At 36.3% G+C, this 14,625-nt stretch overlaps 1 protein-coding gene across 4 annotated transcripts in view; it reads left to right on the top strand.

The window, feature by feature from the left end:
- Nucleotides 1-14,625, top strand: part of CERT1 (ceramide transporter 1) — an 80,545-nt gene that overhangs the window by 44,236 nt on the left and 21,684 nt on the right. For all 4 annotated transcript variants that reach the window (XM_087742572.1, XM_087742573.1, XM_087742571.1 and 1 more), the window contains 4 exons: nt 5,696-5,803; nt 7,071-7,209; nt 8,177-8,260; nt 13,907-14,064. In XM_087742572.1, the coding sequence (XP_087598698.1) occupies nt 5,696-5,803; nt 7,071-7,209; nt 8,177-8,260; nt 13,907-14,064 (489 nt within the window). The remainder of the gene's footprint in view (nt 1-5,695; nt 5,804-7,070; nt 7,210-8,176; nt 8,261-13,906; nt 14,065-14,625) is intronic.

Below are 14,625 nucleotides of genomic sequence, written 5' to 3'. Positions count from 1 at the left end.
TGCTCACCTTCTCTGTGGGCTCTTGAGTGTCCTGCTCAGTGTCCTGGCTGTTCTTCATTCGGCTTTTGGAGTGCCTGCCTCTCCCTAGTCAGCTTTTGTGGAATCTTAGCATTTAAAGACTTTGGATAGTATTTAGTGAATAATTTTCCTGTGTACATAACAGTTAAGAGAACTCATGGAAAAACAGTGCATATCCATGTAATTAAACATGGGTGTGAAGTACGTGGATAAAGACTATCAGAGGCCAGTCATTTGCCTTTGGCTGCCTCTTTGTCAGCCCGTGTTCTCTTCTCTCTGCAATGATTTGTGTTGATATTGCTTCTTGGCCCTTTCCCTTGCTTTAGAAAGCAGTATGTGGTTCCAGGGCTTATCAGCCTGTGTACTACTCTAGCTCATGCAGCTGTTAGAGGTTTATTGTCTACAGGCAACACATGGTGACTTACCAAAAATATATGGAGTTTGAGAAGTAAGAACCCAAAAGATACTTGTTACTGAGATTGGACAAGTGAGTATAGCAGTTACAATAATCTTAGGGCTATATTGCTATAGTTTCTGTTTTTTCCAGTTGTCGTTATATGTATTTTTCAACTCGGTATTCCTGTTTTTTTCCTTGTGTGCACATAATATGGTTATTTACTATGGAACTGCAACATTTATCACTGCTGAAGGAAAAATATGTCTACATTTCTTTACCTGTTTTTACAGTTGCAAAGAAAGGTCATGTTAGGAGCTTTTTTGCTTTTTAAGTAGTCTCCTGCATTGTGCTTTGGAGGGGGAATCACCATCCAGCTGCTGTGACCTGGACTGTGAAATTCCCATCTCTGCTTTCCTGATAATAATTACCTCATTTTTGAAATCCTAAATTTTCATTGTCAGCTGCTATGGAACAATTGAAAAATCAGACCTACAGACACATGTTAATTGTGTCTTTAACGTCAGTCCTCAGAAATGCATCCCAGACTGCTCTACCTGTAGTGTCTGTGGTGTTTTTACTGTCTGCAGCCATCCCTAGGTAGCCCTTTCTTGGCTCATCCTAGCAGTAACCCTTCTTTCTTCAAGTATATGTTGACACATTTGCGGCAAGTCTAAAAATTGCCCTTGGAACATAGATGTTTTACAGAGCTTGTCTGCTTAGTCTCCAAGTCTTTCATAGTACCTTCCAGTTCTTTCATTTTGTGTTTTTACTTTTTTCTACATTTTTGTTTTTCATAAGATACTGTGGTTTCATCTCTTGGATGTTTTAGTAGGATATTTCACAAATACTGCAGAGGACATGATTAGAGTCACTGTATCCTAATGTCTGTTTCATCACCTCCTAGGGTGAGCCGTATGTCTTAGAGGGAGGAGCTGCCTGCTGCTTGTGTTATGTAAAATAATAAATAATTTATAATGCTGACTGAAAATACCTGCCTTGGTGGACAAACATACATTGAAGTGCTTGACGGGCACTAAATTGAGACATAATCAAAATAATTCCTTGAAGACATGGGAGAATAATTTGCTTTATTTGATTTTTTTTTTTTAAGTGCGGGAGCTTTCCTGTGAGTCTGTGCTTCACTCGAGAGTATTATTGACCCACTTTAGGAAATCCTTAACTGGTGGATCAGTGTGAGCCATAACGGAGGTCTGCAATGTGATTCTGCAAATACTTAGCTATTTTACTGAAAGCAGCTTTTCTGACGTACTGCCTTGTTGCTGATGCCCGCACCTACTCCAGTAAAGAATCACATGAAGCTTTGGATCATGTGGCTTTTTCCTCTCGTCTATCATAATGAAAAAGCATTTTGAAAGGATTAATGGATTTTGTGCACCGCCTTAGAAAGCTGAAGGTGTTGCAATGTACTAACAAATGCCAGTTTTAGTGTAGCTTTAAAGCTATGATGTGTGCATGGAATTTCAAAGAACTGCATCTATATACCGAGCATGGTAATTTAGTGTTAGTGCTTGATGGTATGGATTGATACAACTTCTGCAAGTTATTTTGTTTTCAAGCAGAGACTGTTAGCTTCTATCCTATGGACTGTACCTGCTTTTCCAATTTTTATTTTGGGAAATGAAAAAATTTGTAAACAGAAGAAGCTTGTGTCAACATTCCTCTTCTCAATGTAATTGAGTATTTCTGCAGGGAATAGTTAATGATGATCTGCTTTGCAAGACATAAATGCGGCAGTGACCTGCTCTCATTTAGATGTTGCGGTAGTAGAATGGTGGGGCTTTGCATGATGCATGCTTTCATTGTTTGTGTTAAGCTGCTTGCCTGTGTCTGCTGTGAGCTGGGTGGCTTGTCTCTGCATCGGTTATAAAGGAATACTTATTTTCTGTTTCTTCTGATGAATAAGTATTCTTGATATTTTTTTTTTTTTTTTGCCTCTTGGCTATTAAAACATAATTGTCTGAGACAGTTTTGTGAACATGATCTGTAAATGCACATGCTTTGGATTCATGTTGTGTGCTGTTCTGTCTGCTGAATTTGCTCCTTGGTTGCAAATAGTTAAAACTACCTAAATGCTTTCTATGTAGCACCTTTTTATTGGTAGGGTTTGCAAGTTGATAGCTATATACAGCTGATAGCTTTATATGCTGTCTTGTGTACAATCTGAAGTGTGGATAAACTGTTCAGTGGAATTATTAATCACAAGTATAAATGACAGTCAAATGAATATACTGCTGGAAAGGCATCTTAAAAAAAATCAAGCGTACATATTGATATGGAAATAAGTTGTTTTTCTTTCACCCTCAGCTTTTATTTTGTGAACTAAATTAACTGAGCATTGATTGTATGGGTAATAATGGAAGAAAAGGATTTCATTCAAATGTAGAATATAAGTCACCAGATTTTCTACTTCTAAGATTACATCTATTCTTGTAAGTTCTAGAGTAGTACTTTTAAGATGTGACTTTGATTAAATTTTCAAATACAGAAATTCAGAAATTTCACTTCCTCAGCTTAAATTCAGGTTTTGCATAGGTGTATCTTTCTCAGATAAAGGAGAAAGCAATCAGAAGACATTTGCTGTCCTTAGTTAAAATGCTTTAACCTCAATGCAATGGATATTTTGGCTACATTTTAAAATTGATCTGTTCATTAAGTCATATGCTATTGAAATGAAATTTTACCTTTTTTCTAGTGTGTACAACTTACAGAGAAAACAGAATGAGTCCCCACTGTCAAACTGACTGTAGTAAAAGCACATTCAGAGTCATCTTAATATTTGTAGCACATGATTAAATAAACACTGAAGTTACCAGTAAAACAGTGAAGTTTTTTAGATTTGCATTTAGAGGAAATCTTAAAAGAAATGTTTCATGCTTCAAAGTATTGTGTGACTCTCATAAAACGCTCCTTTGAGGTTTATGCTCATTAAACACTTCTGAAATGAAATAATAGTATGCCCAAAACTCTTACATGTTCTCTTAAAAATCCTTTTATTCCCTAACCTGCTTTGGTTTTACTTGTCAAGCCTTTGGAGGACTTGAAGTCCATAAAAAGAGTGAAAAGCCCTTACCTGAGTACTTGCAAAAAACAAAGCTTCATTATTTGGTTTCTGTTATACTTAAAGTTACAACCCAGTGAATTAAGGTATAATCTTTGCACTGAATTGCATTGCAATTCAAAATGTGGTCCAATATCCTAAATACATTAACACTCGAACTGATATTCTAAAAAAGTCCCATGTATCCAGTGTGAATGCTTTTAACAATTAACAAAAAGCCTATTATAATAGATATTTTAAAGCCAAGCTTTAAAACAAATAGTAGGACTCATTCTTAAAAATGGAGCTTTTAGCACTTTGGTTGCTATGCTTATGTAGCTATTTTTCTAGGACTCTTGCTTAGTATAAAATAACTTTAAATGCATGATTTACAGCAGAAATTACTAAACGACTAATACATCCTTATACTATAACTTAATAAGTATATCTTGTGTTCTATCATTTTCACTCTAAGCTGTCATTAAACATAAACTTCTATTTCTGCTAGTTCAGATAAGTTGCAATAATTCTAATTTTTTGATAAATTAAGAAATGAACTTAAGATGTGCCTTATTAAATTTCTTGAATTTGCAAGTCGTCGTCGTCGTGGTGTGTCCCCCCCCCCCCCCCTTTTTTTTTTTTTAAGTTGATCACTTCCAGCCTTCTTCCACCAAGAATTTTGGAGTATGTTTTTTCGGACTACACTTGCACTTCTTGGTCATGTTAATTTTTCAACTCTGCTTCCACTTTTGAAAGGCATCCTGTCTCTCTTCTGCTTCCTCAATGCTTTCTTGTCTTCCACCTCGTTCTTTAAATAGGCCAGATAGAAACTGACTCTTGGCTCCTTCTTGCTTGGTTTTGCTGGATAATCTCATTCAGTCATGTTCATTCAGGAATTACATTGACAGCTCTGGGACCCACATTTTTCTTTTCAGTCATGTCTTCATTTCTCTAAAACAGTGTTTCTATACCATTGCTCCTCTGTAACCCAAACATACATACTTTGTCCCACACATTGCAGTATTGTCCAAATACTCCTGTTTTAACCAAAACTTCAAACAACTTTTTGTCTTTTCTCCTAGCTTTTACTACTCTTTAAGTTCATTTGCATCTTAATTTATCAGCACTCTCCTGCCTTCCCAAAGCCTATGCAGTTTCCAATTTTTCAATAAAAAGTACAACAGCTAGAATTTCATCAGTTTCTTGTTTGTTCCATATAATTTGTTTTGTCTCCCCTTCTCTCCATCTGAATTTCTATGCTACTGCAGAATTTCTTATTTCTGTCAAAAGTCCTTCACAATGTTGTCACTGTCTACTTGATCAAACTCCTCTGTTAACAGTATTTCAAATATTACTCTGAACTGTTTATTTGTTACATTGTCTTTCAGGGTTTTTCTTCTCCTTTGCCATACACAGGCCATTTACGTTAACCTTTAAGGAAATATTTTTCTTCCAGTTTCTCACTATCTGCTTCTGTTTCATTTGTGAGGAAATTTGTCAAACTTGATAGTTTTAGATCTTTTAAATGTTATTTTAATCAAGAGGTGGTTTTCTTTTTTTCATTATTTAATTAGTTAGTATTATTGTCTTCTCGCTCTTGCTTTTAGTATCTCACCTGGTTTTATGTAGACTTTTGTTCTTTACAAAAAAATTTCAGTCTAGTATAAAGAATTTTGCTGAAGAAACCTGGAACAAGCAAAAAAAAAACTTGATAGCAGTAATTGTCTGTTTTCCTATGATCTCTATTTTGTTGCCTTTAAAAATAAAATGGCACTATTTGAATGATTGGAAGGATTGACTGAGGCTCATTGTCTTCCAACTCTGAACCATGTTAATCCCCGATTAATTCTACAGTACTGCAGGTTTTTGAATGCTGTGTGAAAATTGCTTGGTAGGGATTACATAAACCAAAATAATGGAATATTGTTCCTTCTTTGAATTCTTAAATATATGTTGTCTTGTTCTTTTGGGGGCATATAATAGGTTATAGATAACTATTTTATTACAGATCATTATGATAACAAAAAATAGATTCATAGTAACTTTACAGATGCTGCATCAACATCTTAAATATGCAGGCACAATTTGAGATACAAAGCCCCTGGTGCGTCCTGACAAGAAACAAATGGACTGGTTTCAGAGGAAATGACATTAATCTTGCTTTTTTTTTTTTTATTTATTAAAAACTTCAGCACTCTAGTTTTGTGTGGTTTGTTTTTTAGACTGAATCTGGCTATGGATCAGAGTCAAGTTTACGACGCCATGGGTCCATGGTGTCTCTTGTTTCTGGAGCAAGTGGATACTCTGCAACATCCACCTCTTCGTTCAAGGTTAGTGAATAAGATTTTCTTAGTATTGGTGCATAAATAACACGTGCAACTGGAAAAGAAATAACTTACATGAAGACTTGTTCACACAACTGTAGAAAAAATACAAAATATTTGGTTTACTGTGTTAGTAATTCATTATATGATGATGAACAGATCATACAGGAAGCTCTCTCGTGCCTCTGTGCAGTTGTCCCTTTTAAACTGTAGTGTCCTCTTCCTATGGCAAGAAAATCAAACCTGTGGGAGCATTTATTAATCTTTCCTAGTTTACTCCTCAGAATATCAGGGCCTCTAAATGAAAAGGAATGTCAGTTCTGTGACTTAATAAATTTGATTAATATTGATTGACAAGTGATGGTTTTCCTTGTCTCATACACATAAATATTTAACATATGAACTTGGGTGGGATGTACTTCTGGGAGAGCAGAGGAGGAGCAACACAAGAAAGGGGAGTAAAGATTGGAACAAAGATAAACTAGAGCTGACTGTTTTCAGACAAATAGGCATAAAGTTGGTAGCATGCAATATCGCATTTTTAATAAGCTTTTGTTGAATGCTCTAAAGTAGCAGATGCAGTCAAGAGGAAAAATTGAGACCGGTGGACAAAATGAGTAAGGAACACTTGTTAGTTTCTTACATTCATAGAATCATAGAATGGTTTAGGTAAGAAGGGGCCTTAAAGATCATCTGGTTCCAACCCCCCTGCCATGGTAAAAGAGACCTTCCATTAGACCAGGTTGCTCAAAGCCTCATTCAACCTGGCCTTGAACAATTCCAGGGATGGGGCATCCACAGCTTCTCTGGGCAACCTGTTCCAGTGTCTCACCACCCTCATAGTGAAGAATTTCTTCCTTGTATCTCATCTAAATCTACCCTCTTTCAGTTTACAGCCATTACCCCTTGTCCTATCACTATGCTCCCTTGTAAAAAGTCCCTCTCCAGCTTTCTTGTTGCTCCCACCCCCGCTTCAGGTACTGAAAGGCCGCAATAAGGTCTCCCTGGAGCCTTCTCTTCTCCAGGCTGAACAACCCCAGCTCCCTCAGCCTGTCCTCATAGGAGAGGTGCTCCAGCCATCTCTGATCAACTTCGTGGCCCTCCTCTGGGCTCACTCTTCTAACATGAACAGTATTTCAGCTGATACCTAAAATGTCCTTAGTGTACTTGAATTTGTTCTTCATAGCTGCATAAATCCAATGTTTTACTTATTCATTTAACTATTGCTGTGTATGTAGAAGCATTTAAGGCCTTTTTTCTCTTATATTTTCAGAAGGGCCATAGCTTACGCGAGAAGCTTGCAGAAATGGAAACCTTTAGAGACATCTTGTGTAGACAAGTTGATACCTTACAGAAATACTTTGATGCCTGTGCAGATGCAGTTTCCAAAGATGAACTCCAGAGGGATAAAGGTAAAAATAACTGAAAACTTGTATCTCCATAGAATTTAGCTTTTTACACAGTAATAGCCCTTGAAATAGTTACTGTAGCATTTGATGCCATATAAATAAAATAGGTATTTTAAATTTACTTTTTAGTATAGGGATCAATCATAGATATTTCTGCATAAACAGTGTTAACTATTTTCACCTCAGATGTTGGATTCCCATAAAAATCTGCTTAACTTAATGTTAAGCTGCAGCTGTCAACTTTACAAAAGAAATGGTCTTTTAAGCATTTGATGTTACAGAAAAATAACTGTTTACCCTCATAAGATGAATTCCAGTTAGTTTATTGCTATGTCTCTTACCTACTATTTTGAAAAACTAATAGGGTATTAGTTTGGATAGAAACAATACATTCTTTAAAAAAAGTGAAGGTGCTGCCGTAATGAATGCTCCTGAGATGTATTGGCTGGAACTACAGCACCGAGTGCACACTTGAGGCCCTAGTAGATTCGGCTGTGGATGTCTATATATCTCTAAAATGCTCTTCTCGGATCACAGTTTGTTGTCATATCCATGCACTCTCCTGAGGCATTTATATTCATCCCTGTTTTTTTTCTGGCAGCCTGAAACTTTTGGTAGTAAGAAGACAGTAGATAGTACAATTCCACTTCTTTGTGAACTTTATAGTGTAGAAGAGTAGATAGTTGCTGAATCATGGCTCCCTGCTTATCCAGTTGTTCTGTTGTTCTTACCATAGAACTGAGTGCTAAAGTTCAACACTGGGCAAATGTTAGTTTCCTGGTGGTTTCTGACAGTAATGTTGATAGTGGTCTTGGGTCAAAAAAAAAAAGGGGGGGGGGGGTTCATGATTGTTGTTATAAGAAAAAATCTTAAATGCTGTTTAGGCATGAAGATACTCTTAATTCTTTCTTGTACACTAGACAATTGGAAATGTTTCTCACTCCCATAACACACTCTCTTTCAAATTTAGTGGTAGAAGATGATGAAGATGATTTCCCTACGATGCGTTCGGATGGGGATTTTTTACATAACAGTAACAGCAGTAAGGAAAAATGTAAGTGCGGCCCAACTTTTTCACTGAAAATTCATATGAATGGTATGATTATAAGCCTGATACAAGATGGGTATTTATGCTTTTTTCTAAGCAGAAAATGGCAAGAGTAGTTACTTAAATGTATGTGACAGGACGCTCTTATTCATGTTACCATTCATAGCTGCATTTCATGATTCTCTGAGTTATTCTTAATTCACACAAATATTAATCCAAGCTTGTCAATCTGGAATTTTCTATTCTATGTCCAAAGCCATTTTCACTACAAAATTCTGTTGAAACAGCTGCGTCATTCAGATATTGGGAACTGATATTTGTAACAGGTAATTGCAGTTTTTCTTGCAAGTGTTACCTGCTTTAGGAGTGTGGTGGAGCACAATGCTTTTCCAGTTAGGTATGTCCCAGTACGGTTTTTCCAAGTTCTATGGCTACGTAATGATTAAGTCAACACTGTTACTGAATCTCACTCATCATAATTTTAGCACTTTTGTACTGTATTTTTCATTGTTATGATGAACAGAATTCTGACTTTAATTCTTACCTTAAATGATCTAGTTATTGTACTCACTGCAGCCATGCAGTAAAGATGAAGAACTCATGTGCAGTTCTAGAAATCTGATAGTTCTAGCCTGGCAGAAGTTTTGTGTAGGCATTTAAAACCTACTTGCATTCTTCTTAGACTTTTTCTTGTTCCCTGACTGAAATATTTTAGTGTTTACATTCTCCAGATGTTGACAATTCAGTTAGTCCTAAGGTATTTATTAGACTTTGATTCTCAAAACTTTGAAGTTGCCCTACCTCCAGTTTCAAATCTGCTGGAATCTCCCAGGGAAATAATCACCAGAAGTGTTTTTAAAAATGTAAACACTTTCATCAAGAACCTGGAAAATACATGGGCAAATAAGCCTTTTCTGTCTTCTCTTTTCTTTTTAATTGACTGTTGTCCCCATGTGTTACATCTTTCCTTGCTGTATTTAAGTGCTCTTTCTAGACTATGGCCAAAACTGTTATGAGGAAAGAAGAAAGGAAATGGAAGGAGCTTTCAGCATACTTCCAGAATTCATCATATGAGTAGATTTTTTTCGATTACATGAAGTCCTTGCTCTGCTGAGGATTAACTGTAATGCTGATTTCAGAGGTTTAGCATATAACTCTGAAGTTTTGAATAAATCTTTCTTGCCTCGTATCACCAAAGACAAGCAAGCTTGCAATGCTCACCTGTAAGCAAGTGCACAGTTCCACTAACCCTATTGTGTATATAAAAGTGTACCTTTTTTGAGGACTGTTAAGTCAGAAAAAATTTCAGAAAACTTAAAAAACCTTCTTTAAAAAAATGTTAAGTGAGAATTTAATTTTACTGCATGATTCATTTTGAAAGAAATGTCTTTGTCAAACTTAATTTTTGTAGGATCATGTAGGAGTTTCAGCTTAATTTACCTTTAGAACATTTCTTCATATCTACATTCTTCTGCTATATATATACACATACGATAGGGGGAATGTCATTAGGAAAGTCTATATTTTTAGTACATCTGGTCATCTTAGAACGTTTAAATGCAAAGTAAGTGACTTCATTTTTTTTCATCACCTGTTTAACAGGAATGTGAAGTGATATCAATATTCCTCTTGTAAAAAGTTCTGTATCAAGTCTTTGGGAACTTGCATGCTAAGAAATTGTTATGTGTTATGGCTACCTGTATATAAACTCACTTACTGTAGCTCACTACAGAAAGTAATTTCTGCAACCCCTTCCTTTTTGCAGAACTTCTAATTCCAGTTGTTATGATTCCTGATTCCATTAAATCTACTTTGTGTCAATTATTTCTATGAAAAGCTTTATCTCCATTTTAGTTTTTCTGTGTCTCAGTTTGATTTCTAAGGGCTAAATCCATTAAATATTTAGTAGCTGAGTGCTGCAAAGCTTGATTAGAAATGAAAAATTAGTCTCAGCCCTGAAGTGGAATCATAAGTCATAAGTGATGCAGTGGGGGAAGTAGATATCTCAGGCTGAGACAGCCCTGCCCATGTATTGGGCAGAAAACTACTCAGGCTAACTGATAATGAAACATTTATCTTCAGCTTCACCCTTTTCTAAAGCTTAGGCTCAGAGCAGCTGTTAAGATTCTTTGGCTTCTCAAATTTCAGGTTCCCTTCTTGAAGTCTTTATCCAGTCCTGGAAGGACTGGAAAAATCTTTTTAACTGTAGCTGAGAAGTGGTTGCCTGTTTATTCTGGGGCTGTTCTGCAGTCAGTGCTCCATGAAGCGAGAAGCATGGGTTCAACATCTTATTTAGCCTGCTATGATAAGAAGGAGAGTTTGAGCCTACTGTTAAAACCACTAGTGCACCAATCTAATGCTCAAATCATTAGGTTTAAGACTGACTTAAGGGACCATATTCACATTGTCTTTTGAAATTTGTTCCCTTCCCCACCTTTCCTGGGTGGGAGGAGAAAGTTAATACGACTAAAGAGATTTGTGTACTACTCTGAAGAAGATGTTTTAGATAGGGAGGCTTTTTCTTTTCTATGTTCTCCAGGATCTTTGAAGAGCTGGGAAGAGCACTAGGAAGGTATTTAAATCTATTCATCACTTTCCACTGAAAAAAAATCTGGTAACTGAAACAGTGATCACTTGTATAAAACACCAAGAGATAATCTGACTGATGCATATTTACCCATTGGGATCTTACATTCTAAGAATATAGAATCTTGATCAGCAAGTGTTCCCATCCATCCACTCACGAAAATGAGCATGTTTGGATTTAGGTTATGTAAGAATAGGAAGAGCAGGTGAAACCTACTTAAGGAACCTCTTTGAAGACAGAAGGTGTTTTTGCACTGGAACTATAAAGATGGGAATGGTACCGAGGCTGAAGGAGAGAAATTTGATGGAAAACACAGTGGGATTTATGCTGTTTTTTTGTGTTTTGAATGGAGGAAGAGTATTCACCAATGTATTGCTGAAATAATGGGGTTGTTCTCAGAGGAAAATGAATCATTTTGATCCTACTGCTATCCACAGAAAATAAACAACAGTATCAATAAATGGGTCATGCACCCAAACGTTTCTTTTTCACTTAGAATTAGTTTAGTGACATAAGAAGTTAAGGTGGCATAAAGTGGAAAAGATAAAGGACCTTCTTTATACTTACTGTCTTTAAAATAATTCTGTTTCACTGGAAAACAGATTTGATCAAACAGGTGATGTTTGGAACATCTAGGAAACTGTTACAAACAGAATTGTAGAAACAAGAAAGGCAAGAGAAAACAAATCAGAATACAAAGCAAAATGCTTAAAAGACAGGATAATTAAAAAGGAACCACTTGGAAGATGTTGAAATTGAAGTTAAAGTAGGAGAAAAATCATCCTAATGCTTTTTTCAGTTGGCTGCATGCAGTTTGATCACCAAGCTAGAAGACCAGTTGCAATGGTAAGAACACTTTCCTATTAGCCTTTACCTTGAACCATATAGATCTCCATATCTCCATATAGATCTCCTGATACGAGATTTCATTTTGAAACACTCGGTATTGTAGCTGACATGAAAAAAGCGTAGAAAAGGAATAGGAAAGATGTTCAGGCGCTCCAAATAGAAAATCTCCTGTCAAATACTTCTAACGTGCTGAAGCTCAGCTGTTACTGAGATGGGGCCTGAGGTAATCTTCTGACATGTTCTGGGAAGTCAAATGTCTCGTGTGATTAGGAATGAATCAAAATACTCCCATCCATTGTAAGGAATCTCTTGAGTCACCATCTCTTCAAAGAAGCGTCTTTCTGCAATGTGTTCGTTTTTGCCCAGAATTATAATGGCTGAAAGGAACTATGGACATTGACTTTAAAACTGCAAGCTCTGCATGTATCACTGCTGCTTTGACACTAGTCATTAAAGAATGACTTAGAATATATGATGACTGAAACTGTATGGAAGTTATTAATGAGCTGTAGCTGAGACCTAAAGATATCCAGGAACAAAAGCTGGCTTTTTTCCAGGAAATGAGGCTGTGTTGCTGCATCCCTCTTACAATCTACCATAGAGATTTCTGAAATATTTTTATAGGGTTGCAGCCAGTGGTAGGTTCTTCAGCGTGTCTAGTATGTTGCATAATTAAGAGAGAAAAATCACATCTATAAGCATTATAGCTGTGCTGGTAAGCCTGCACATGAACACAGTCTACACCAGCAGGACAAATTATTAGTATAAACTGTATTTTTCAGTTGTAAAATGTTATGGGTGAAGCTCTTGTGTAGTTTTTGTTGTTCTCAGTGAATCCACTGCGTCGCCTCCTTGCCAGCTTACACCATTTTCAGTCTCAGCCTCCTCCGTGTTCCCTCTGCAGCTGTTAGGGGGAGGGAGAGCTGCTCTGCTCATTATTGTTTCTGAAACAGATTTTTCTTTCTCTTACTTCCCTTTTTTTCTCCAGCCCCCATCATCTTTACCTTTTAGGGAGTAGTATTGATTAACATGAAACAAAAAATAAGCTGTATTCTACTGTAGTATGGATGCTTATTGAGGTATTTGAAGTAGCGTGTAGTCTGTAATCATCTGTTTGAAAAATAGTTTGATTCCTTCTGAAAGGAGGGTGTATAAAACCTCTAGAGACTTCAACAGTTGCTTAAGACCATGTGACGATTGCTTTCTGTTCCTGGAGTGTAGATACTGTGCTCTACCATTAGAGAACAGCAATTGCATTTCTCTTCCCTGCAAGAACTGAACTGCTTGAAAGCTCTGCTTTGCCCTTGCAGACAGATATTGGATAAACTTACACAAATATTTATTTGTATGTTTTAAACCGTAACAGTGGCATGTTGACGAAGTGACAGACTGGGGTAAAAAGCGGTATCCAGCTAGGTGATAAGTCATTAGCTTGCCCCATGGCATAGTAGGAGTTACTTTAACTTGCTGGGCTCAGTCAGCTCCAACATGGGTGTTACTTCTGCTTTCTAATATTTTCTGACATTAATGTGTAGTGTTTGATTTGTTATTATGTCAACCTACATACGAGTTTGACATATAATAGGTACTTTTTTTGTCGCACATTTTAAGTGACTTGTTTAAATAGCCTTAGCAACAGATGGCTTGGTTGACAGCATGAAGTAGTTGTTGGAACTGCAAAACCCACAGTACTTGGATAATTCAACACATTTGATACTTTTATCTTATATCATACCTTTTTCCTTTGAGGTTTTAAAATCTATAATTACCTGCTTAAAGCAACCTTGAATGTTACGTTTTGGGTTTGATTGCATTTTGAAATTGTTCCTTTCTTAGTGCTGTATGAGATATGTTTTAAGGTTGCTCTGTGTTAATTAGGCCCCACTTCAAGCTGTCAAACTGCTATTGTTACAAAGTATTACCACTCCCTCCACCCACATGATTTGCAGAGTGCAGAGTAATACAGCATTACAAGCAGACTTGAAATACAGTATAGCAAGATGAAGCTGAAGGGATGTGTTCCTCCTTTTGAATATCTTTCCTTATCCTGTGGATAGCTAAACATTATTAGCACTTTTGATTTTTATTTTTAAGTTAAATTTCTAGCCAGTCTGTTGTTTTTTTTTTTTTTCAAACAGTTGTAATATAAGCATACATGTAAGATGCTTGTTTGAGTTAAAGGCAGCTATCAGTGAATGATTCATGTTTGGTTTTAGTGTTTCCACATGTGACACCCAAAGGAATTAATGGCATAGACTTTAAAGGAGAAGCTATAACTTTCAAGGCAACTACTGCTGGAATCCTTGCTACACTCTCTCATTGTATTGAACTCATGGTAAAACGTGAAGAAAGCTGGCAAAAAAGGCTAGATAAGGTAAGATCATTTTCCTTTTACTTCTGTTGGGGGGAAAAAAAAAGTTTCTTTAGCCTGAAGTTGAAATTTCAAATGAGCTGCTGTTAACTTTTTTTATTCCAGGTATTGCTTTTATTTTTATGTACAGCATTTATTATTTTCAGGTGCTTTCATTATTACTCCTATAAAATCTTAGAGGCTTATCCTGACTAGTGAGATAGTAACATAGTCTTTCCTAGCCCTTGCTCAGATAGTATTCCTATATTATTTATATCTCTAGAGAACCTGACGGTATTCCATAGTAAAGTATATTGCTTGCAGCCTTCTAAGAGACCTAATTATCCATGCTTGCAAAATTATGTGTAAATGTTTTAACTGTGATAAGAGATGGTGACAATACTGAGGGAACAAGCAGTTCTAACTTTAAATGTCTCTTTAAGATACAATTATTTCTCTTTCCTTTAGGAAATTGATGAGATTAAGTCATGTTTTATACTAATTGGTTAAATTTCTTAGGTGTGTGGTATTAGAATACCTGTTATTCTAATGGCAGTGATAGTTCATGATAAGCCTATTCAACCA

The sequence above is a fragment of the Nipponia nippon genome, unplaced genomic scaffold (genome assembly GCF_047370975.1).
Source record: "Nipponia nippon isolate SJK-2023a ecotype South Korea unplaced genomic scaffold, ASM4737097v1 scaffold_8, whole genome shotgun sequence".
Taxonomy (NCBI): Eukaryota; Metazoa; Chordata; class Aves; order Pelecaniformes; family Threskiornithidae; genus Nipponia; species Nipponia nippon.
This window is presented reverse-complemented; position numbering and strand designations above follow the sequence as displayed.